The sequence below is a fragment of the Clytia hemisphaerica genome, unplaced genomic scaffold, assembly GCF_902728285.1.
Source record: "Clytia hemisphaerica strain Z4C2 unplaced genomic scaffold, Clytia hemisphaerica genome assembly, whole genome shotgun sequence".
NCBI classification, from domain to species: Eukaryota; Metazoa; Cnidaria; class Hydrozoa; order Leptothecata; family Clytiidae; genus Clytia; species Clytia hemisphaerica.
The window spans coordinates 448,395-474,414 of NW_027104297.1; the positions used below are offsets into that span (position 1 = coordinate 448,395).

At 36.9% G+C, this 26,020-nt stretch overlaps 1 protein-coding gene across 1 annotated transcript; it reads right to left on the bottom strand.

Moving 5' to 3' along the window:
* Window positions 1-691: 691 nt before the first annotated feature.
* Window positions 692-13,750, bottom strand: LOC136817245 (uncharacterized). Its single transcript, XM_067073580.1, has 7 exons — window positions 13,635-13,750; window positions 13,183-13,402; window positions 7,710-8,027; window positions 4,334-4,513; window positions 3,077-3,240; window positions 2,342-2,510; window positions 692-894 (listed from the first exon to the last, which is right to left on the bottom strand). The coding sequence occupies exons 1-7, from the start codon at window positions 13,638-13,640 to the stop codon at window positions 692-694; spliced, it is 1,260 nt and encodes a 419-aa protein (XP_066929681.1). The 5' UTR covers window positions 13,641-13,750.
* Window positions 13,751-26,020: the final 12,270 nt, after the last annotated feature.

Sequence of the window (26,020 nt, forward strand, 5' to 3'; positions counted from 1 at the left end):
GATCTAATGCATTATGTTTGTAAAGTAAAATGTATTTGTTGCATAAGAAAAACAACCAATAAACAAATAAAACAAATTTACTTGTAAATGCATGTATTCAAAATTATTTGTATTAAAAATTTACAAAACAAATTATGCTGTGGCACTCAGTTTTAACAGACCTGTATCATGCACAGAAAAAAGTTCTGGCAATCTCCCTCAGTAAAGCATAACTTCCATTACCGCTAGCTGAAGACTCGGGTGGTAAGAATTATCAAGTACTTCGGAAATAAGAATTCAATTGACTAGGAAGAGTGCCAGCACGAAAAAAACTTGTTCAAAACCTCTTCGTCTAAACATGTGTCTAGGTCAATAACTTAAGAAGCGAAAGAATTTTGAAGGTAAAGACCGGGTTGGAATCTCAAATTCTAGTGCTGCTGTTAAATGTTTTTCCCACGTCTTGCGCCTACTATGCAAAGCTTCAGATTCGGATTGAAAACATTCACTATTCCACAAAGACCAGTGCTAATGACGTTTAAAGGAGAGATTTGGAGTTGCAAAATGATGCAATGTTCAAACAAATCTATACATCGCAACAACTTCTTTCTACTATCTACAAACTATGTACCAAGACGATAGATGAAGATCAAATGTCAACAAATATTCATATATTGAAATTTTTGACTTTCGAATTCCATGACAATTTTGAAATTCATGCATGGGTCGGCTCTCCTTGGTTTGTATTGTCCATCCTTATACATTTTTCAATCCTTTTATCAATGTTCCCAAAAACTTTCCATTGAAGTAACTTTTTTCCAGTATTTCGTTTCTTCCAGTATCGTACGAATATCACCACTAACGCGATAAGGAAGATGACGCAACCACTGACAACCAGGTCAAGCCATAATCTGTCACCTAAATGTTTATTAAAGTAAAGAAGTCGTTCAGTTGTTCAGAAAAGAAAATCAAGCCTTTTTGAGGTTCATGGTAGCCCGGGGTCACCCCGGGGTCACTTATTGCTTTTTGATGGATGGATTGGATGTGGCGGTGATAAATTTGGTCGACTCAGTATTTTTGGCTTTGTTTGAGGTGGTAGCAAATACATGCCACTAGTTCAGTCAGAAGTAGACTCTATTCTAGGTTCATGATAACTTTGAGAGCAATGATAGTCAAAAGTTTATGTATGTTTTTGATAACAAATCCAAACCAGGGGAAAGCTTGGTAATGACAAGGCTTTTAGCCGTTTTAAAGATTATATTAAGATTTTTTTGATAAAAGTCAAAACATGATGTTTTACGTTAAGTGTTGCTAGCCTTCCTACACGTTTTTATAAGAACAAACTATACAAGAACATAAGGCTTCGATGGTCAAAATATTAAGAACAAGTTAATGAACACTTTAAGGCTTTGGGGACTCGAAAACACCCAATTTCTTAGGAAAAATGAACAAAAATAGTCAAAAAATGGACAAAATAAAAACATGTTAAGAACATTTTTTTGGCCTGAAACCCAAAACGTTAAGTACATCTAAAGGCTTCAAACATTTTGAATGTTCTTAAAAATTAACGTGTAATTTTTTAACACAAGGATTTCTTTATAGTTTTCTATATATAAAAAAAATCCTGTCATTTTACCTTTAGAGCTCGGAGCTTGATGAGATGACGAAAGAGGTATTTTATTTTTTGACCCCTTTGCAACATTGCCATAAGGCAAATGATATTCTGCCCATATCTGTACCATTGTAGGTTCAACAAGGTCTTCAATAGTGAATGCTGTTCTCTTCATCGGTCCTCTTTGTATAGTATTCGATTGATTTTTGATCTCCAAATAGTACACAAATCTGCAAAGTTCATTTTCAATTTTATTCCATGAAAGTTGAAGCCTCCCATTTGTGTAGTTAAATTTGGAAATTGTCACCTTGGGTGGTTTACCTAAAAGTTATTTTCAATAACCGATTAAAAACATCTAAAAAAAGGTTTTTTAAGTTTTATTACCGACGCCATTGAGGTCCAAATATACATTTGCATCCTAAATTAACCGGCGCCCCTTGAATATGCAATAGCTCAAAACTACTTCGAGTTCGGCAAAAATGTTCCTGTTCTGATACCATATACCTTTCAACAATGTTAAATCTGAAACCCATTTTAGGATACACACAATCAAAATTCAAGGTTTTAAATTTGCCTTGATCAATAGGAAAAGTTTTTAGCGTTTTTTAAAAGAATTGGCGGGAGGCTAATAAAAATTAAAGTGTCCATCCAAAATGATTAAAACAAGACCTTAAACCCTTAAAAGTTTTGCAATGAAAGTTAATATTATTCGCCCTTACTCGATTTATGTCTGAGTAAAAAATTAAAGCTTACATTGATCTTTAGATGCAATATATATAGAATCGCTGCAATAAGGTGTCCCTCCAATTTCTGATCCCAAATTACTGAGGCTGACAACATTATGACTGCACACTCGAATGCTCACTGATGTTAAATTTGCCAAAATGATGAATTCATTTTGAGTACGTTGGATTTCTCTTCGCTGAAATTGTAAAAAAATAAAAACTGAAGAAGTTACAGAAACTATGAGTTAGGGGCTTCTTCTTGGTTTTGAAAATGTAAAAGTGATATGTACCTAGAACGAATCGCACTACTTTTTGGTTTTACTAAAGGAGACCCCCTAAGCGGTTTTCGTGATGGCGTGATAAGGAGTATTTTCTAGTGTGATTACGTGATTTGGAAATTTTGATTGTGATTGCGTGGTCAGAGCCTCGGGTAAAAACGTGATCGTAATTTGAAAGATTTTTGAGCCGTGATGCGTGGTTTGGACTTTTTCAAAGGAATGCGTGATTATCCAAATTTTTTTCTGAATTTGCGTGATATCGTGATCGAAGTCAAAAAATTACGTGATATCGTGATCAGACTTACACCTGGGCGGCCTCCTAAGGGGATTTGATACAATGCTTTTGTGAGCTCTCAAAATCGTAGAAAAGCAAACTAAGGGACCTGGGAGCGAGTTTCTTCAAAAGTGGAATAATAATACTTGTTGTTGATAATATCAAGCAAATTCTTTAAGCATTAAATCGATCAATAAAAATTATAACTCACTCCGTGTTTTTCTGGGAACGATTGGCAATCCTTAGAATCAACACATTCGATTATATAGGTCAAAGGCTTCAAAGTCCCTGCATCATTTGGTGATTTCCATGTAAGATTGAATGAGTTTCTTGATACTGGTTGTGTCTTTAAATGTCGAACTTTTTCTGGGTAAGCTGTAAGAGAATAAACAGTCTCGAAATCTTTTTAGACCATGTTCACACGTCACAGTTCCGTTTCGCTCCGAAACAAAATGAAGCCATTCTATTGGCTACATTCAAGTTTTAGGTCACTTCTAACCAATAGAATGGCTTCATTCCGTTTCGGAGCGAAACGGAACCGCCGCAAATTTTTTTTTCCGTAAGCGGCCCAAGCCCTGATTTAGCGGCCCAAGACCTGGGAAACTTTGCAACTTTTGAGACTTGCTTTTTTTGGAAAAAGAAGATAAGCGAACCGTTATATTCCCATGGAAAAGTACTTCAATTTGATGATCTTCTAATGAATGTGCTCTAATAGTTTTTTAGAACTTTTTAGGCCAATAATTCAGGTCTGGAGCCACTATAAATTCTAAAATCACGGCAAAAAAGCAAATCTCAAAAATTGCAAAGTTTCCCAGGTCTTGGGCCAGTAATTCAGGTCTTGGGCCGCTAAATCAGGGCTTGGGCTGCGTACGGAAAAAAAATTTGCGGAACCGCCACGTGAGAACACGGTTTTAGACTTTAAAGTTAAGAACATATCCGGATAGACTTCAGAAATTGGAGGTTCTTATTAAAAACGTGCACGATGAATATAAGAGATCTGAGCTATAATACAGCTATATTCTAAGATACCTAGAATAAAAAGAGAAGGTATTTGAAAAAAACTTTCAAATTGGAATAAATGGAGGATTCCCAAGTTTTTTTTCAAATTGAAACGACCTTTGAAAAGAAGGATTATTATAGATAACAGGCCCTCTTCAAAGAACCGGTAGGATTTTTTCAGCCACTGGGAGTAAAAATCACGGACTAAAACTCGATGGAGATTGATATTCCCGTATTTTTCATGGCCGGAGATTTGAATTCTTTTGTATTCAAGTCAGAAAATTCAGTGAGGATAGGAAAACTAGCATAATTCTTTTTAGTGGAAATTGGCTTATTTGATTATTTTCAGTGGGGACAAAAATTGCAGGATAGTTTTCCACGAGGGATGATATTTTTTGGCCAAATCTTTGGAAGGGGTGACCAGCGGACCAGTGGGTCTGTGAGAAGGAGTTGTTAGATATCAATTTACCATGACAATCAGCCGACCATTTACCAATGTCTCTGTCTGCTCTCATCCGATATGTTGATCCTGATTTTACATTTGCACATAGACATTTGAAACGTGAATACGGCATATTGAAACTATTTTTACCACACTTCATGCATTGGGTGTTGCCTTTTTTGGATTTGTAGAAACCTTCTCCGCACACTAGAGTGAACGACACCAGAAAATTAACCATGAATAGAAAGGACCTTTGCTTTTGATAAGATCTTAAAAGAAACTTTAAGATCTTAGAGGATCTTAATTAGAATTCCCACCAGGGGTAGATAAAGATATATTCCCACAGAAGGTAATCAAAGAAAGGAAGAACCAATTGAACAAGAAGAATGGAATAACATCATCTTAGCAATCATATATACAGTATAAACCAAGTTTTGTGCTTGATTGCAAATTTTACCTCCAAATTTGGACGACAAACTATTTTACTCCTATTCATGATATGCACCACTGCAATGACTGCACGAAATTATACAATTTCTGTTTTTGTTCCACCCAATACGTCATTTTTTCTATTGTTTAAGCGACGTAAAATCAATCAATACGTCACTTTCAACCAATTAGTTGTTGGGTTCGTGGAAGATTGCAATGGGGCATATCGTAAACAGACGATTTTGAATATAATTTAGACCAAGTAGCCAAATAAAGGATTCAAATCCTAATCGAATGAAATAGTTTTTCAAGAATTTTTGGATTTTTTTTTTTTAAATTACGTATGTGAAGAAAATGTGGTAGAAATTTAAACGACCCTTGTCTTAGTGCCCTGGTGGAACTATTTCTCTTACTGGGGATGAAAGTGACTGTGGAAGTTTCAATGAATATAGAAAATCTATCGCTGTTCCAGCTCAGAAACGCCAATAAGATTTGTTTTAGGATCTGCTGGACCTTCCGCTCTTGACGCAGACGGTTGGAGATGGATCTTGGCCTCCAGGAATTATGGCAACGTTGGATCTGACCTCAGAACTTCTCTGGCAAACATGCTTAAAATTCTTTGTCGCACAAACTGGACCCAGCAAAAGACCAAAGAAACATTGAAGCTTTTCTAGCTTGTCGACTGATTCCCCTTGACAAAAATCCAGGGGTTCACCCAATCGGAATTGGAGAGGTGATCAGGCGTATTTTTGGAAAAGTTTTGATATCTACCATTAAAGGGGATATTATGAAAGCAGCAGGCTCACTGAAAGTGTGTGCCGGCCAACAGGCAGGTAGTGAAGCTGCTGTACATGCTATGAATGAAATTTTTAGTGAAGAAGATAACGACGCCATCCTTCTTGTAGACGCCTCTAACGCTTTTAACACCTTGAAACGAGATGCTTTTCTGCACAACATTAAATTTCTCTGCTCAGCAATCTCAACATATATACTAAACTGTTACAGTAAAAATTCTAGACTCTTTGTCACTGGAGGCTCCGAACTGTCATCAAGTGAAGGAACCACCCAAGGCGATCCAATGGCTATGCCTGCATATGCCCTAGGGTTGGTACCTTTGCTAGATTTATTGAAAGAGGACCCGCTATCGAGGAACGTCAAAGAAACTGCATTTGCAGATGATCTTGCTGGTGGTGGTAAGCTTGCTAACCTCTTGAAATGGTGGTCAGAAATAAACAGACTCAGACCCTACCTTGGTTATCACCCTAAGGCTAGCAAATCTTGGCTGATTGTAAAAGAAAACAAGTACCTTGAATCATTAGAACTTTTTGAGGGAACCAACATCAATATAACAACAAATGGTCGGCACCATTGGAACTGAACATTTCAAATCTGATTACCTTAAGTTTAAAGTATCAGATTGGGTCAAGGAGATTATTTACCTATCAGATATTGCCAAGGCACAGCCTCAGTGTGCATACAGTGCTTTTGAAGGTGGGTTCATTCACAAATTCATATTCGAGTCTTGGATGACATCTCCGATCTACTGAAGCCCCTAGACGACGCAATAGACCAGCATCTTATACCAGCTTTGACAGAGGGATATCACTGCAACCAGATGGAAAGGAAGCTCCTCAGTCTACCGGTGAAGTTGGGGGGGTTTGGGTATACCCATCCTATCTGAGATCTCCGATATCGAGCATAGCATCTCAAGAAGAGTCAGCCACCAGCTCAAAACTGACATAGTCAACCAACTAAAGGAGCTCAACTGCAACCCACTAAACGCAACCACCAAATACAAAGTAACACGTGAGAAAGAAGAAAGACAGAAAACACTGCTACAGGACATCAGATCCCAGATGAACCAGGACGAGCTTAGAGCAAACGATCTAGCCCAAGCCCAAGGAGCGTCAAACTGGCTGACAGCATTACCCCTGAAAAACGAGAACTTTGTATTATCGAAGAGAGAGTTTTTTGACGCAATTATAGTACGTTACAGATGGCAATTGAAACACTTACCTACTCACTGTGCATGTGGTAAAGTTTACACTGTCGAGCATGTCTTATCCTGTGCCAAAGGGGGTTTTGTCTACCAGAGGCATAACGAACTCAGGGACACTATCGCTAATCTGATCAGTGATGTCAAGAAAGACGTCACAATAGAACCACAACTCGAGCCACTTACAGGGGAGGACCTGCCAACCGGAACAATCACCGAACCCGGAGCAAGAGCTGAAGCGCTATGGGGTTCTGGATTAGAGGCCAGAGAGCATTTTTTGATGTCAGGGTATTCAATGCCTACACTCAACGGTACTCTAGGAAGAGCCTCAAAAGCGCTTTCGAAGCAAATGAAAGGGAGAAGGAAACCCACTATAACCATCGAATCATAAACGTGGAACAAGGATCCTTCACACCCCTAATTTTCACAACCAACGGGGGAACCGCTAGAGAAGCTTCAAATTTCATCAAATCTTTAGCTATCCTGATTTCCGACAAGAGGGATGAACTGTTTAATCCGACCTTAAACTGGTTAAGAACAAAACTTGCTTTTGCTCTGATTAGATCCACAGTCTTATGTTTACGTGGGTCTCGTGTGCTCAAAAAGCAGAAAACTGAAAACTTGGAGGATATTATTATCACTGAAGCTACTGCTTATATCAACTAGTTTTTTTCTTTTACTATTTTCTAACCCTTTGTTTTTCTCTTTTTAATCCACAGCAAAAAAAAAAAAAAAAAAAATAATAAGAATTGTTTTGGAATGAAACTTTACCATTCAATTACCAATGGGGGTAAAGAGAAATGGCTATTTCCTAGTGAAATTGAAATTTTCGGGTATTTTTTCCAACGGGGACGAATTTTTGGCTAAATTTTCCGTGAGACAGGGGCTCCACCGGGTATTTGATACAGGGTTGTTTTGAATACTTCAAACTTTGTTTACTGTCCTCGAAGTTGTATTGTTTTAGGAAATAAAACTCACATTTACATTGCTGATTTGTTCTGTCAAACCAGAAGCCTCTTTTGCAAACGCATCTAACATTAACACGAGATTTCCCTTCATAATCACAGGTTCTCAAGAAGGACATATGCGGATCCAACGGTACTGCATTTCGTACACAAACACCATATTGGTAATTAAACCGTCCTTTGTTTGCCGGGGCTGGAATACTTGATTTATACTTTACCAAGTTATGTGTTTGTGGCGGACACTCCAAGTAACTGATCTTGAATGCTGATAACGTGACATTTGTTGCATTTGGATATCTTGCCACTAGTGGTCCCAAACCAAACCAGATGACTGTAAAAAATACACGTTTTTTATATAAGAATAAGCTATATAAGAATTCGATGCCATGAACAAGCTAAAAACATTTTAAGGCTTTTGGACTCTTAAAGAACCGATTTCTTAAAGAAATCGACGAAAATACTCAGAAAATAAGGAAATAAAGAACATGTTAAGATCTTCTCATCTGATATGAGACAAAATTCAGTCATCAAATGCTAACAAATGTGTCAAGGGAGTGATTTACAGTTATAGTTTCAAAAGTAAAGCCCATTTTGTTTTGGCGTCTACTTAGACTATGCTATAGTTTAAGACGAGTTTCATCTAAGAGGAACACCCATGAAGACGGGATTTTTTTCGGGTGTAGCTATTGACTACAGACTCTATCCGCCGCGCAACATATTACGTTTTATAATATACAAACTATGTTATATCATAATAATATATTATACGGACGATAGCATCGTCTAGCGTCTACTTAGAGTGACATCCGTACAGATTTCCATTTTAATTAATATGACAAGAACATTTAACCGTGTATTTATAAGGATACTGCTCTCATATGTTGTTTTACTAATGTACACGTTTGTTTAACCTACGCGGAGCGCTTAATAGCTATTTGTGGTATAAAACAGAAAATTTCCAAAAAAAGGGATTTCCGAGATATTCATTAATTCTCTAGGGATAAGAAGAAGACAAGACAAACTAAATACCGGGATACCGGGCTACCCCACTGACTGCTTAAGCTAACGAACTTGAGATCAGATTGTGAATGTTTTCTGCACACCACGCTGAAGCTCTAAATGGATGTGTGAAAACCAACAATCTGACGAATATGCTATCTCGAAATCGTAAGGTCCGTACCCTGAGTATCAGAGGTTAAGTTTTCAAAGAAAATAGTAACCTCTGAAGACAAATAATAGAAATTTTATCGCGCATGTGTCAATCTAATCACTGTAGAAAAAATCAAAGATGAAGAGCAAATATTACCATATTAATGTCTAGCAGACTGTATCAGTATGCAGTTTACTATTTACGAATTCCCCAGAAACCTCCAAGTGTAGTTGAAATGAGTTTATTTCGAAAGAAATCTTTTACATGATCCCCAAATGTATAAAAGTAATTACTAAACTTTTAATTATGGAAATGTCACTTTAATTGAATCGAAATAATAGACAGACTTTATGTTACGATTCTCTATCACTGACTATTTTTACAAAGCATTGATGACTTTTTGTAAGTTGTGTTTTCAACGACGGGAATAAAAATATCGACTTTGACGCTCATCCAAGATCTTGGATGGTCGTCATGGTTACTTTTGTCTTCGCTGATTGCGCGATGAATAGAATCTCGATTCGTCGGCACAGCGTAAATATATGATTTTGAGCTGTGCTTTTCACGGTATAAGGTCCGCGTTCATCTTAAAAGGACTAGGAATTACAAAAAAATGCGTGATTGTGTTTATGAATAGGGCGCCGTATCAGTTATTAAAATTTCCGGCGCACAACAAGATTCTTGTTGTAGAATTTTCCGCGGGAGGACTATTTTCCTCAGATGTATAATTTTCAAGCACCTTCAGAGGTTTACCGTGCGCGTAAGAAAGTTATCAACAGCTGCTATCAGGTTAAAGCTAACAGGATTTACGTAACTTTTGATAAAACTATGTATAAACCCAAACTATTTATACAATTTTTGGATAAAAAGAGATTGTTACACGTTAAAGGCTCATTTGGGGACACGAGAAGTTGTTTTCGCGTTGGTGCAATGCAACATGCTCGATTCCACCAACACAAGAAAAAAATTGCGTGTCCCATGGTTTTTGTTTCGTTTCATGAGACAAAATGTGAGGGAAATACCTAAAAGACACGCTGATTATGTTCCTGGCACAATAGAGCAAAATTGATTCAAATGGAAGAATGGAGTGGAGACACGAGAAAGTTTTTCAGGTTGGTGGGATCAAGCATGTTGCATTGCACCAACACGAAAAAAACTTCTTGTGTCCCCAAGCCTTTAAACTATATAACTATATAACTATATTTTTACTTTTATCAGTGGGCAATTTTTAAAGTGTGCATGTCAACGTGAATTCGTTGTATAATGGGGCCCCCCAGCGGTTTGCGTGAATGCGTGAATGGGCTTTTTTGGTTGCGTGAATTCGTGAAAATCGAAAAAAAATTGCGTGAATGCGTGAATTGAAAAAACTTGCGTGAATGTGAAAATTCATGTTTCTATTGCGTGAATGCGTGAATCTGCCCTGTTTTTTGCGTGAACGCGTGAATTTTTCCTTTTCACAGTTTGTAGAAAACCCCAAGGTGCGCACCTATTTCAAATTCAAGGGATGCCAGGTGAAGGTGTACAAAAAAACCTGCAACTTTCAAATTCTCTATTTTGTAAAACGATTCATGATTTAGATGCGCTTTCTAGCAATCAAGACACCTTAAATTTCCAGATTTTTTCGCTCGGGCCAAACATGTATTGGCCCTCGAATCTTAAATAACTCTAATTTGCCCCCTTGAAAGTGTTTGTTTAAGATAAAACCATGTTTATTCATGATGAGTGATCCAGGGCCAGGGCCATGGCCAGCCAGGGCCAGAGTCACTGGGGGAAGGAGGCGGCCATGACTTCACCACGTTTTTGCAAATAAAAAGAAACTTATTTCAAAGAAACTTTTACCCATGATATAGACTTTCGATAACCTGATTTCTTGGCAAAATTAGTCTGAAATGGAGCCGTATTTAAGCACATCAGAGGGTTAAAATAGAAATTTTCTCCTGTCGGCGCAAAACATGGTTGCGCCTCCTTAGTCACTATGTTTTCGGCCCCTCCACGTTAGGAAATTAATTCGCGAGGCTTGATTAAAATCTTTCTTTTTGATTTTTTTTGATCGTTTCGCTCGCAACAAATGTTCATTCTTTTAACTCATTTTACAAGCTATCACGCGATCGTACCTTGCCTCTAACGAATTTAGCCTACATTCTTTTTCAATGGTGTTAAAGAGAGCATTTTTAGCCAAACGCGAGTGACAGAAATGCAAAAATTTCCTCTCTGCGTAAACCACGGTTGCGCCTCCTTACCCCTGAGCTAAGCATCATGGTGTCATACTCGAGTTTGTTTGACCTATTTTTGATAATGTTTAAGCTATTTTTTGTACAAAAATTCGCCTGCGGCGCATATCCTTTCACTTACTATCGTGATACGTTAACTTCAGAAGCTTCACCTTTTCCAAACGACCGTGACAAGTTAGAAGAATCAAATATTTTGCGTGATGGCATGTGATTAAAGTTGAACAATTACGTAACACTTTCTATTTGGGGGGCTTCTTATGACGCTACCAAACACGGTGTTTTATAGTCAGGTCTACAGGAAAAAATCACTACTGAGTTAAGTCTTTCTCAAGTGCATGACCAGATCCGGTCGAATAATATCTCGAGTACAGCCTTGTCATACTTTTTTATGCAAATCGAACGTTTTACTCCATAATGGCGGAAATTAAGTAAATTACGTAACTTAGTGAAATGTGCAAGACCTCTTTTGACATTTTCCCCGATTTTTTCCGAAAATTTTCCCGATTTCCCAAAAAGTTGGGTTTGCGTGAATTTCGAGAAAAACTTGCGTGAATGCGTGAATTGCGAAACATTTTTGCGTGAATGCGTGAAATTTGGGTCCACTGGGGGGGGGGGCTCTATAACCGTTTAGTAGTTTAAATTTATTGTTTCAACATTTCAAGCTGCTTAATAGAGCCTAAGCCAAAGAAACAAATGCAATTTTTATTTTCGCTTGAACGTTTTACGTACGTCAACATTTGACTGATGTAACAAACAAAAGTATGGCATGTTATAGATTTTCTGTTACTCCCAGGTTCCAAATAAACGGGGGGGGGTGTTGGAATAAACGGGGGTGGATTGGAAAATTTTCGAGATTTTAAATAACGGGGGGGGGGGGACCTAATTGTACTTAAATTGTACCTAAATTGTACTTTTGAAAACCCAAAAATAAAGTAAATATAGGCTGAACTATTTAGGAATTTAGAGCAAAATAAGGGGACTTCCCTTTGACAGCTGAAAACATTCTTAAAAATTAACAAGTGGGGGTGACGTCACATTCGTCGTAACTCGGGTTTTTGTAACTCGGGTTTTTGTAACTCGGGTTTTCCGGGCCTCTATCTCTAAAACTGCCCTTCCCAAAGTTTGCCTCTTGACAATATTTATCTATTTACAGTATATCAAAGGCATCTCATTCTGTACAATTAAAATATTTGGTGTAATAAAGCTTGCAGGTATCACACTTAAGTAGCCTGTCAATAATTTTGTCAAAAAGTGTCACTTTGTCTTGAAAATGACAGGTAACGTCCACGTTATTAAAAGCAACATTAAAGATGTTTCTCGAGGAAGAAACACGCGCATTTCCTTTCAAAACTTAAAGTTATGTAATCCTTTGTTTTGTGTTTATACAAAAATGAGCGAAAAAATGTGTGATTTGAGTGGTTTCACAACTTTAGTCACAAAACGTAAACAGTTTGGCTGAGTTTTCCGTTTTCCATGCATGGCTTTGGGTTAAGCTTTTTTTTTACTGTTATTATTTAAGATAACAGTCTCAGACTTGATTTTAATTTGCAACTCGAACTTTTAATTTGCAACTCGCACTTTTAATATGCAACTCGCACTTTTAATATGCAACTCGCACTTTTAATATGCAACTCGTACCTTCAATTTTCAACTCGCACTTTTAATTTGCAACTCGCGAATCTTGTGTGTTAAAATGCAACTCGTAACTCGCAACTCGCGATTTTATTTTGTTAAAATGCAACTTGTAACTCGTAAAAAGTAACTCGCAATTCGTGGTTCTAAATGCAACTCGTAACTCGTAACTTGTAACTTGTAACTCGTAACTCGCATATGAAAAATCCTCGACAGTTTTTTGTTAAAAGTGTAAAGGAACTCAAAAGTTTTATCTTTAAATCCCATAACCGACCTTTTGACTATGTTCAGTAGGCTTCTGCTCATCGCTCATCCTCTATCGAAAAAAGTTTCTTATAGGAGATATATCTATAGAGGTTAGCGAATCAAACTATATGTTCAGTGCCCTTAACAGGCGTTTGCGGATGACGGGTACCGTATCCACTTTATTATTTTAGTTTTGTTCAAACAATTTCAAAAAATTTGTTTCTCACCGAAATATGCAGTTCCCATATATTCCGTTGGAATTCTTGGATTTTTGTGGACTGGGAATGTCATCATTCTTTTGTTTATTCTATAATTTCCATCCGAAAACCGAATTTCTTTATCTTTGTATGGTGTAAGGATGGTCTCTGCAGTGAAACTTAATCCAAGCCTGAATATAGGGAGCGCGTTGTATATCGATGAGGATGAACCATCAACTGTTAAATTGGTCTGAAAATCAAATAAAGCTGCTGAAATTATTGCGAAGTCTTTTTCTCTCTGTCCCACAGGAGATTTTAAAATCTAAAGGTGAGGAAATAAAAATTCACTGGTGCAAAATATTTGCTTAAGGGGTTTTAGTTTGCTCTTACAAGGTGAAATAAATTAAAAACATGTGAAAATACAAGGATATTTTAAGAGAATCTTAACACTTTTTTCTTCTTGAGCGGCCACTTCAACTTACCTCCATAATAATTCTCTGAGCTGGTTTAATATTGATGCCGTTAGGTGATCTAAACTCTACAAAATGGAAGTTTTTTGGAACCTCGTGTGTTTTGATGGTAATTCTTTTTGGGTCAAGGTTTGAAATGATCTTGTAATTCATCTAAAGTAAGAATAACATTTGAATTATTTTTCTTAAAAATCAAATTCCTATGAATTATCTTTTCAACGGTGAAAGAAGGCAAAAAAAAACAAAGATTAAGTGCGAAACTTAAATTGAACGGACATTTATAGTTATATTTTTTCCGTTCAGTGCTTTTTTGCTTTTTATTTTAACCTCTTTGCTTATTTTTCCCAAGGTTTTCCATTCTCCAATGGACGATAGATTCGAGACTGTCATTGAATCTTTTTACATAATCTCGCATTGGTTGAGAAATTCCTGGCGAATGACTTACTCTCGGGTATCTAATAAGCGTCCCCCCGCTAACGAAAATTTTCCAACCCAGGACATTCTTATTCCAACCCCCCTCCCCGCTTATTAATTTTTAGGAAAATGTCTTTGAAAGTTTTCTACCCCCCCCCCCTAGAGCTTGTTCCAGCCTCCCCCGGCTATTACGTATCCGAGTGTAGATATAAGTGCTGTCTTAAAGCATGTATTATTCTTACTTACTGAAATATCACTGTAAGAAATGGTCCAGTTTAGAAACCCCACAACATCTGAATCGTAGAGAACACCTAAATTCGTGAAAAGAATCCATTAAATGAGAAAAATGTAAGCAGAAAAGAACATCATATCGTGGAAAGTGAGAACCTACAATGGAAATGTTAAAAGGAAGGACTATCTATAATCAGTGCCATATTATATTGGCACTTTTGGCTAATTTACCATTTTTCGAAAATTGAAGTTCGAGAGAGAATGTCAATTTCAGGCCTTCAACTTGATTGCATCGATTATTACGATCTGGGAGGGATTTTTTGGTTCTAAGGTCCTAAGTATAGTGTTAAAACTCAGAGTTGAAACGCTACCCTTCGAACCTACGTACGGTGAATTTCCCTTTTGTGCCAAGTATTTTGTCACTGAGTGTAGACATTCCAAGAGAATAATAGTTGTTCACGCCAAAAGTAATATACTTTTCCCCTGGGTACCCCGATTTAAAGTCAGTTAAAGAAGAAATACGGAAAGGCGATGAAAACTTGATGAAAAGTTTGACTGAAATCCTGGGGATGGGTGTCGGATATGTGGGGAGCGACAAGGGTCATCCCTTTACACACCCTGCCTCTAAAGTCTTTCAAAAGGGTTGCAAAAACCATAAATTAGCTCGAAATTATAAATTAAGTCCTTGAAAGGTTTCAAATTTACGAATTATCAAAAATTGATTCCCTCACCTGAAAACGTTACTAAAAAGAGTCAATTTTCGATTTTTGGCTCGGGCATACCCGTCACCTTGGGAAAACATAGTACAACCCCACCCCCCGGATTAAAATATAACATATAGCCTAAGTTAGCCATTGGAATTGATAAATCGACAAACCTCGCAAATTCTAAATAAAAACTTACTTTCTATAGCTTGTGTAATTTGAGGCAAAAATAAAATGGCAGCATAAAATACTCCAATCATAATCATCTTCTGTTCCTTCAATTTAAAGAACAAAAATTGAATGGAGTCTCCAATAACCCTTTTAAATATATACTCATGTCATATCGAAACTAATTTATCAACTTGTAGATTAATAATTGAAGCACGCGGTTTTTTTCTGTAATTATAATTCGAAAGTAAAAGTTGATATCATACAATCATAATCAAAATCTGTCTGTGGAGGGGGGCGTACCATGGAGGTATAAAGAAACAGGAGAAGTATGCTATTGTAACCATGCTCGCCTTACGATTAAAAAATTTACGAGGTATGCATGCTCATAATCTCATATATCGTGCATTTTTAATGAGCTCTTTTGTTGATAGATGAAATCTTATTGGCTAACTCAAGTGTCGGAAATAAGATGAGACGAGATTCATTGTTTCTGACATCGGCGTAAGAAAATATTTGGACTAAAAAAGGGCCTGTAAGCTTTGCAATCCTTCATCAAATGACAAGATTTTTCGATCAACATTTTCTTCAATTTGAACTCTATTGCTTAATACTTTCCTCCAAAATTCTCCAGCGACTTTTTGTCTACAAGTTGGGTCTGAAATTGTGTGTGCTTATAAAGAACTTTTTATTTTCTGGCAGGAGAAAATATCTTTTCAAAACAAAATTTAATGGATGACAAAATTGAACGCAAACTTATTTCGTGGAGCTAAATTTTATTTCATTCTCGTATATTAGAAGGCTAGAAATCTTCGATGCTGATAGTAAGAATGTTCAGAGCAAACTTGAGTTCTACTAAAAAGTCGTATTTCATCGGGCGAGCCTAGAATTTCTTTTGATTTATTACATAAAAGAAATCAAAAGACTTTAACGACCAATTACCGACAAATTCATCTCCTGTCTTTCTTTATACCTCTATGGGCGTACGGAGGTCGCAGACACCGAAATACCGACGCATATTTCTTGGATTACCGTCAACACCGACAGCAAAATTTGGTAAAATCCTTATTTTCGTCACCGCATGGCATGTTTGACACCGAAATACCGTCACTTTTTTCTTCAAACACCAAAACACCGACAGAAAAAAGGGTTAATACCGTCACACCGTCAAACCCGTACGCCCCCTTCTGTGTCTAATTAATTAATTGTCAATAATTTAAAAACGTTTGACTTGAGAGGAATTTCTTACATTTTAGTCATTTGTAAAACATTTTTTTCTTAGATTTTTTTGTAAACAAAAAACATTACACGTTTTTTTTTTTAATAAGGAACCTTAACTTGGCTCTGAGCCTGGAGTTCCTTATTTTGCCAGAGAGTTTCAGCTTCAAAGTTCCTTATTGAGTTCCTTAGTTACTTAGCTGTTAAGTTTGGATTTGCTAAAAGTGTGTAGCTTCTTTATCAACATTTTTTGTCTTTTTGACGTATTGAAAGGCGTTTCAGCAATATTTTCTGTCTTTTTATTTAGGTTGTTGTAAATGTGTGCAAGTTCAAATTGAACTCTTGCTGTTCCTTAACTTGATTATTTATTCTCAGCCTGAGCAGTTCCTTAACAATTCCTTATTTCTCAGACCATTTTCAGCCTCAAGTTCATTATAAACGTGTTCCTTATATAAAAAAACGTGTATTTAGAGTTTCTGACCTATACTCGGCTTTTAATTGATTTTTTTTTGGTTAGAAAACTGGTATATTTATAAACCCTTAAGTGCCACGACGGAAAGGTGCCTAAAAATGATCAAAAAACCGTCCAAATCTCAAAAAAGGGGATTTTTGTCCAATTTTGACATTTTTTGACTTTCTGCCTTAAATTCTCTCGCTGGAAAGACTCATTATTGAACTTTTTTGTGCTTGACCATGAAGCAATTCCCACGAGTTACGAAAGCATCCAACGAGGACCTTTTTTTAAACATCCGTTTCCCAGACATAAGCCTTCCTAGAAAATTTGATCTGTTGGCCAAAAGTTTCAAAAATCTTATTCCTAGAAATGAAGATCTGTTTTTCCGCAAGACCTGAATTTTTTATCTCAATAAAGTATCTTTCCTAGAAAATTTGATCTGTTTCCACAAGTTTTAGAATTAAAATTTTGATCTGTTCTCTGTCACCTTTTTTGTGTTCGCGAAAATCTCCGGTTGGGGAAACGTCCGTTCGAGGAAATGTCCAGTCATAGTCATGGAAACGTCCGTTCGGGGAAAAGTCCGGTCGGGGAAACGTCCGGTCGGGGAATTGTCTGTCGTGGAAACGTCTGTCAGGGAAAAGTCTGTTGGGGAAAAGTCGGGTCGGGGAAACGTCCGTCGGGGAATTGTCTGTCGGGGAAACGTCTGTGTGGGAAAATTCCGTTGGGGTACCGTCCGGTAATCATAAATTTGGAGCCCCTCAGATCTGGCACTGAGCATAGTCAAGAATTTTACGACTAGCCATAGCTTTCACTAACTGCCACCCGCTAGTACAAATGCTTGTAAAAACTAATTAATGCTAATTAAGGCTTTTTAATGCTTTATAACAAAAGTTTGGAAATGATTTGGAATAGTTAGAATGATTCTTCTCAGCATTTTCTTTGAGATATCAATAAATAAGCTAACATAAATGAAACATATTTTTTTTCTAAAAATGTGAATTACTTTTTACAAAGAATAAAATACGAATCTTAAAATATTCATTAGGAAAAGTGCCCAGGTCGTAGAATCAATTACAGACAGTTACCGATACTAAACCAGTCAAAAGACATGCAACTATATTTATTTCAACCAATTTGAAATATAAATAAACCAGCTGCGCTGGAAAGTCAGCCCAAAATGCTTAGAAGGCTTAGAATGATTAATAGGAAGTACAGATAAGAAATCTGGCTTTGTTAAAATCTGAGCAGCTTGAAAGAACGTATCTATTTGCTTGAAACGTTCAGAAGAAAACAGAGCAGTGCGTAGTGGAATCCGTATCCAAAGCAGAAGTCGGTGAAAAAGATTTATTCCGTTGTTGTTATACTCTTTCCATGAGAATAATGAAAGACCCAGATAGAAGAAATAGCCTACAAGTAGTATATAACTTTTAACATTATTCGAAGGAAAAAAATTTCTTTGATATACTCACTTTCTCCATCTATGCTTTCTCTATAATTAGCTCTCTTTATTTACAATGCAAAAGCATCTTTTTATTAAACTATTGGATATGACGCAAAAAAGAATTTTTTTTCTCTTCTTTTTTTCTTATTATTAATTATAAGGCTTCTTTTTATGTTATGTGTTTTTTTTTCTTTTCTTATTTTATCTTGCTAAGAAAAAATTATTTTCGCGCGCTAAATAATCCCGAAATCCTGTTTCCCGAAAATAATCCGAAATCGGAATTAAAAATGAAAGTCTTAACGACGACGAGCAGCGGGAAAAAAATCGTCGAACCGATTTGAAGAGTCACCGGGGCTGACTAATAAAACATAGTAGAACCAAACAGCTTAAGAAATGCTATGAGCCAGAAACATAACGAGCAGGAACCAAAAATTGACAGGTAACAACGTACAGTAACTTGGTCTAATGTCGACATCCCTCCTCTAATTCCGACACCCTGTTTATCAGCTGAAATTTATAAGAAGGTTGAAACTGTTTTTCTTTGCTTAGTGGTCAGAGAGGAATAAACCTTTTTCAATCAGTGATTGAAGCTTTCATATTATTCCTTTCTCTAAAGAAGGGTGTCGGAATTAGACGAGGGATGTTGATATTACACCAACTTACGGTACTTAGGGGTTTTTCCAACGGTTTAACAAAGGATATCGTGATCCAAAATTGTTTACATTAAATGGATTTACCAGTAATCTAGAAGCTGTAACAGCGTTGTGTAAAGGATGGAAGATGATAGGACGTAACGTGGTAATAGTATCAGTAACGAGGCAATATTGATGAGCAGGAATAACACTTGTCAAAAGTAAATGCGTATAAGTATTTTGACAACAGGAGGAGAGAGCTTGAATTTAAAAAAACTTCCAGAAAATTCTCCATTCCATTTCCTGCATGTTGACCAATCGGGCAAAATTCTACAAGTGGAATAGAATCTACTGTCGAAAGCTGAGTATAATGCCCACGGCGCCTGCTATTATAAAGAAAAAGTTTTTAGGCTAGCAACTGCCGTCCCGGAAAAAAACCGAACATTTACGGAAGAGACTAACTACGGGTAGGCTTGCGCGACAAAACAAAACAAAACAAAACAAAACAAAACGCGCAAAAATTCGAGATTCCAGTCCAATATTCCTTACGCCTGAAACTATAACTGCCTCCTCACTCGCTGTGCTCGTTGTGGTGGCAAAAATATAAAGTTTTGGCCCAATAAAATAATCCTTCCTATTTACTCTTCATATTTATTTTTACGAATATTTTGAAAGATTAACTAATGCAATCGTAATTACCTTTTTAACGAGGTGTTATTGCCACTGGAGGAAGCCTAAAGCTTCTGAGGATGGCATTCATAGCTTCACGCATAAGGATGTTGGGCAAACATCTCATAATTTTGCGTGTGTTTTTCAGTATTTTAGTTCCGCTTAACGGTAGCATATCTTACGGTCTCTCTATTGTTTTATCATCATCAAAAAAGACTTTTCCGGAGTTATTTTGATCTGATTACTCATTTCGAAATGTCAGTTTGTCTTTTTCTTATCCCTGGAGAGTTAAATGAATCTAGGGAAATTCCCTTTTCTGGGAAATTCCCTTTTTATACCCCAAGTAGTTATTAAGCGCTCTTCATATGTTAAAAATATTACTCTACTCAAAGCATTCGAACAGTTATGTTGCTAAATGAATCTACTAAACGTGTACATTAGTAAAATAACATATGAAGAGCAGTATCTTCAGATATATACGCGTTTTGTAGGAAAAACCAGTAAGTCACATGATTCTGGCTGGGCTGCTCTTAAATTTATATGAGTTTTTCAGCCTTAAATGTCAATATTAATCAAAATGGAAACATGTACTTCTCAGTAATTTCTGAAATCTAAGGTTAAGACTCTTCTTAATTTGTTCTTAGATTTTGGCCAAATTTCAGCCTCGTATTCTTATGCAATTGTTCTTATAAAAAAACGTGTAAGACAAGGCACGGATATCACTCTAAAGTAGACTGTAAATCACTCCCTTGACACATTTGTTAGCATTTGAAAGAATTTTGTCTCAGATGAGAGGTCAGGTTACTCTTAACAAAAAATTTTTTTAGGGCTAAAATCATTCCTTTTGAACGCAAATTTAACTCTATGTATTCGTTTTGCTGCGGTGGCACCTTATTGAAAGTTATGGATAGTCTTTAAATGATATCTTCCTTCTCAGTGAAAAGACAAAAGAAAAAAGTGTCAAAAGATGGGATCTACAATCATGGTCGAAATAGAATGAGAATTCCGGTTATTTTAACGTTTTTCAAGATTTAAAGTTCTGGCGAGAAAGTCGATTTTGGGCTATCTCTTTAACTTAATCGAATATTTCAATTTGGGAGGGGTTGGCAGACTTCCAGGCTATATTCTGAGCCTTATTGGACTATTTTTGAACTTTTGGATCCTCAGATCCTAAGGTCCTAAGTCTTAAGTCTAATAATAATAATAATAATAATAATTTCTTTCTTTCTTGTTGGGGGAACGTAGTTACAAATCAGGATCAGGTCCGGTTATCGTGGTCGCTGGTTGGATTCTTTAACAGTGAACAGAACTGTTAAAGAATCCGCCCCCAGCGTATTTTATTGACCAAAAACTGTTTAAGAATCCGCCCCCCTTCAGTTTAAGAATCCACCCCTACTGTTCAAGAATCCACCCCTCTTCAGTTTAACAATCTGCCCCTCTTCAGTTTAACAATCCGCCCCTCTTCAGTTTAACAATCCACCCCTACTGTTTAAGAATCCACCCCTCTTCAGTTTAAGAATCCGCCCCTTTTCAGTTTAACAATCCGCCCCTCTTCAGTTCAACAATCCGCCCCTCTTCAGTTCAACAATCCGCCCCTCTTCAGTTTAACAATCCGCTCCTCTTCAGTTTAACAATCTGCCCCTCTTCAGTTTAAGAATCTGCCCCTCTTCAGTTTAAGAATCTGCCCCTCTTCAGTTTAAGAATCCGCCCCTCTTCAGTTTAACGATCCGCTCCTCTTCAGTTTAAGAATCTGCCCCTCTTCAGTTTAAGAATCTGCCCCTCTTCAGTTTAAGAATCCGCCCCCTTCAGTTTAAGAATCCACCCCTCTTCAGTTTAAGAATCCACCCCTCTTCAGTTTAAGAATCCGCCCCTTTTCAGTTTAAGTATCTGCCCCTCTTCAGTTTAACAATCCGCCCCTCTTCAGTTTAACAATCTGCCCCACTTCAGTTAAAGAATCCACCCCTACTGTTTGTCAATCCGCTCAGTTAAAGATTCCGCTCCTTTTCAGTTTAACAATTAACCCTCTGTTTAAGAGCCTACCCCATTGAGTTTCAAGCCCGAAGGGCTAGAGGTCGATCTCTAACCTTTCTCAGGCAAGAAAAATTAAAATCCTTAAAATATGCGCCGTATTTTTGATGACGGATTGAATCTAGCAATTCCTTTGTTTTCGAGTGATATATTTTTCCAAACTAAGCGGTAAATTTTAGTTTCAATCCGTCATTTGTGTAAAAACCAGGCGGGTCGCTCAAGGCCGCGCAACTTTGGTAGGATTTGTTGGCTTCAAATCCTACCAAAGAGATAGACTTCTAGCCCTTCGGGCTTATACTTCATTGGCCTACCCCCCCCCCCCACCCACCATCCACACTTTGCTCTCAAAATTGTATTATCAAAAATACTATGACTTTTTTTTTGAACACAAACGTTTTCGTAACCAATAACCTGGGTAATAGATGGTGATACTGTGAACAAAGCCATCTAAGGTGCTACTGGAAGACACAAAGGGGAAACTTAAGTTTACCAGATTAGATACCAGTTTCCTTTTTTTAACCCTTTCCGGACGCACGGGCCATTGGGGGCCAATTTTGGAACTAAATTTCAAATTGCCATACCTCGCAAAAACTAAGGACTTAGTTCAGCTAAATTTTAATCAAGATAAGATGGCTTTTGGAGCAGTTCCCACAAAAACGATTTATTTTCTAAATTTTTGTATTTGAGTAGGCTAGCAGTAGCATCACATGTAAAAGATGGCTAAAGTAGATTTTCTTTTGAAAAGATTTCAAGGCTTAGAACTGGAACTTTTGTCCATAAAAATCACTATTTATGAGCATAAACTAACGTTCTAAACTAAATCAAATCATTTACTGTTTTAATTGGACAAATGTATTTTTGGTCATGAAACTGAATTTCAAGAAAGTATTTGTTTGAGTTTCGGTTTGGATCATTGGGTCACTTGCAGTGTTTTCATAAGAAAGTAACCCTAATTTGATCTTTTTCATAAGCAAATTAATGAAAAAAAACAGTTTTTCGATTCAGATTAGTTTGATATGCTTGACATTTTACTTATGTGGAATTGTGAAATGTTTGATAATGACTAAACCCAATTTTTGAACTATAATTTATAAGAAACACTATTCATAAGCATAGATCATAGGCAGGAAGGCTTCGCCCTCCTGCATACCCCATGTTGGCTATACCCGACATTGGAGCCGACATTGGCGCTCAAAAGGTTAACTCGATCGCTCATTATTACTATGGCATTGAACAATTTTGACCATAAATTGAGTCACAGTGAAAGGGTTAAGTGTGTTTCTTTAAGGCAGTAAATTTGAAATAAGGTTGCTTTAAGATCCAAAATACTGATAATAGTCAGAAAATACCGAAATACAGACATAAAAAGGTGTCAATTATCGATACCGAGCGGTGGTTTGAATACCGAGTACCGATATCGACTTTTTCCTTTAATCCCGAAATACCGATCAATAAAGGCCTCATACCGATGTACCGATCAACCAGTACGCCCCCCACTCCACTATTGTAATGAAGACTAGAGTCATCAACTCTTAAATTGTCGCACTTTAAACACTGATATCCCCTTAAATAGAAATTAATAAGAGGTTGGCCGTCCGAAAAATCATCACAATCCAGAACATAGATTTTTGGCGAAATCTTTGCCAATCTTCGAAATTGTTCTGACTATCAAAATCAATTTCTTCCTATAGAAAGTTTGGAAAATTTTGCGTTGCAACTAAACTAGACGATTTTTATCGTCTGCAACAAGATCTCAAAATCAAAAAAATAATAAAAGGCAAAAAATGCGGCCGTGCGAAAAAAATATTGGGATCCAAAAATCGCGCGGAGAGAAAATTGTCGGAGGAACTGAGGAAGCCGTTTGTTCTATGTTATCATATTATATCATGTTATATCATATCATATTATTATATTATTTTTTCCGTCTATGTTGTAACCGAAAGTGCATTCATTCCCACAGACTTGGAACGAAAAAAGGAGGTACCCTAGCTAGTTTCGCGATGGTTTTTTCCTGGCGTAATAGCGTAATTTTGCAAAAAAAATTGGCATGATTGCGTGATTGGAAATTAAAACTTGATTGTGATTAAACAAAATATAGTGGCCGTGATGCGTGATTACACGATCTTTAGCATTGCACCGCTAAAATTGCGTAATTAGCATTGATTTTCGTGATGCGTGATCAAGACTGAATTTTAGCGTAGTCGCGTGACTTTATTGAGTCAACTCTCGGGGAGCCTCGCAGACGGGCTTTTGAGACTAATAGTTCTCTTGCGAAAAAATTATTTTAACCTTGGGTAATTTGTAAAATCAAAATTTAACGAAACTATTAGTAAAAAAAGAAAAGTGCGGCCTTCAGGCTATGTTCCTTTTTCTGCCACATAAAAATATCAATAACAAAGACTCTTAAAAAGTTATAGTTTCCGCGTTACCGGCCGAGTGAGAACTTTTTTCGAGTCATCGGGCCGCAAAAAAAATTAATTGAGAATTTTGAAACAACTTTCCATCAATCTCCAAGCAGATCCTCTTTCTCCACTGAGTTCCATATTCGCCACATCCCTGTAGAGCAAAGCGTGGTGTGCGCAGAATATTCAGATCTGTTATGGAGGCCCCCCAGTCGACCCTCAATTCATGTATTCACGCAAAATATTTTGCCAATTCACGTATTCACGCGCAAAAAAAACCATTTTCACGTTCACGCGCTGATTTTGCTTTTAATTCTTTTGTTAAACGATTGTGACCTTATTGGGCTAAATTTGACCTTTTTATGGCCAACATAAAGTTTTCTGTAGTTTTTTGACCTTATTTTCGACAGCGTCGACCTTTTAAAACCTCTTACAATTATTGGAGCTTTCATAGGGCAATGTTTAAGGTCTGTCTATCACGTCAAGTTACAAAAAACTACCTCTCTGGCGTAAAACCCTATAAAGCCTGCCTGAATTTGCTTCTTATGAGAGGTAAGTGCAAAGTTAAGCCTTAGCTTTAAGGTTTCCCTAGCCCAGCTGTCTATTGAAGAAAAGCTGTGGAAAGGAAAAAGCGAGCGAAGCGAGCGCGAAAACTTTTTGACAACTTTCACTCTTTCATTGCTGAGAAAACGGCCTTAACACACTATTGTTACCCTAATATGCCTTGTTTGGTCAGACAATTCATTCAGAATCTTTGATTATTTTCAACACTGACCATTTACTGGTACAAATCTGGTACGGCGAGTGACGTACCTGCCTTACACGGTGCGGCGTGTTTTCTGAATGTTCGATGATGCAATCATATAAAAAGTTTTAGAACTATCTACCTACTTTTGCAAATTATCGAAGAATCAAGAGTCTGTTAAATGACGCGCCTTACGCGCCCACGCGCCTTACGCGCCTGAATTTTGACGCGCCCTCTTACGCGCCTGAATTTTGACGCGCCCTCTTACGCGCCTTATTATCAACGCGCCCTAAATTTTTGACGTGCCTTACAGTATTACTACCTTAAATTTTTGTAAATTTTGACGTGATTTTTATTGCCCCCCCGGCACGTGAAAGGCGAATATTCTGCAGAAAATTATTCAGAAAAAAAGACGACAACAACGGCGGTTCATTTCATTTTTTCTGATTTGTAATCCAATTTTTTTAGCATTCTCTATGAGACAGAAGTGATTTTATTTCTATGGATGAATAGTATTTCTGTGAAAAAGGAAAAGGAAATATTATCCTTGCTATTTTTAGCCTTAGGGATGTAATATTAAATTGTAAAATTTGAAAAATCGACGTGGTACGCACGTGCTGCATCCGGAATTCTGAATGAAAATCGAAAACCAGGTGATAAACCAGAAAAATTAAATTAAAAAATTACACCCGGGATGCACACTACCTTATTTTATACACACAAGTAATCTAATTGTTCACACCAAAACGAATTTTTCGTTAAGTCTGTTTCGAACCTATTTTAATTTCTCCTTTCTCTCCTTGGTAAAAAAAGAAAAGTTCACTGTAAATAGTTACATTTCTAGGAAGAAAGAAGAGAAGAAGGTGCGTCAAAACTTAAAGGCGCGTCGAAATTCAGGCGCGTAAGGCGCGTGGGCGCGTCATTTAACAGACTCAAGAATCAAATACCCTTCCTTCACTTTCTCCAAGTTCATGCAGTATCATTTTGTGTACTGCATTTAGTAACAATATAAGCGATTACAGAAAGACGACCATCATTAGCGCCGACGAAGAAAATTTTCTCATTTAGACTTTTTTGTTTTGGCTCAAAACACTCTCACTGGATGCAATTAATTGCATCGCAAAATGCACCCTTAGAAAAATAAGGAAAAATATTTGTTTCATCAAGGATTATGGGAGCGAAGCGAACCAGGAAATTTTACATATTTAGGTTTATTCAGTTTTGTTTTAGACAAAAATTTGCTTTTCACGTTCACGCTCAAAATCTCGATTCATTAATTCACGCTGGTAAAA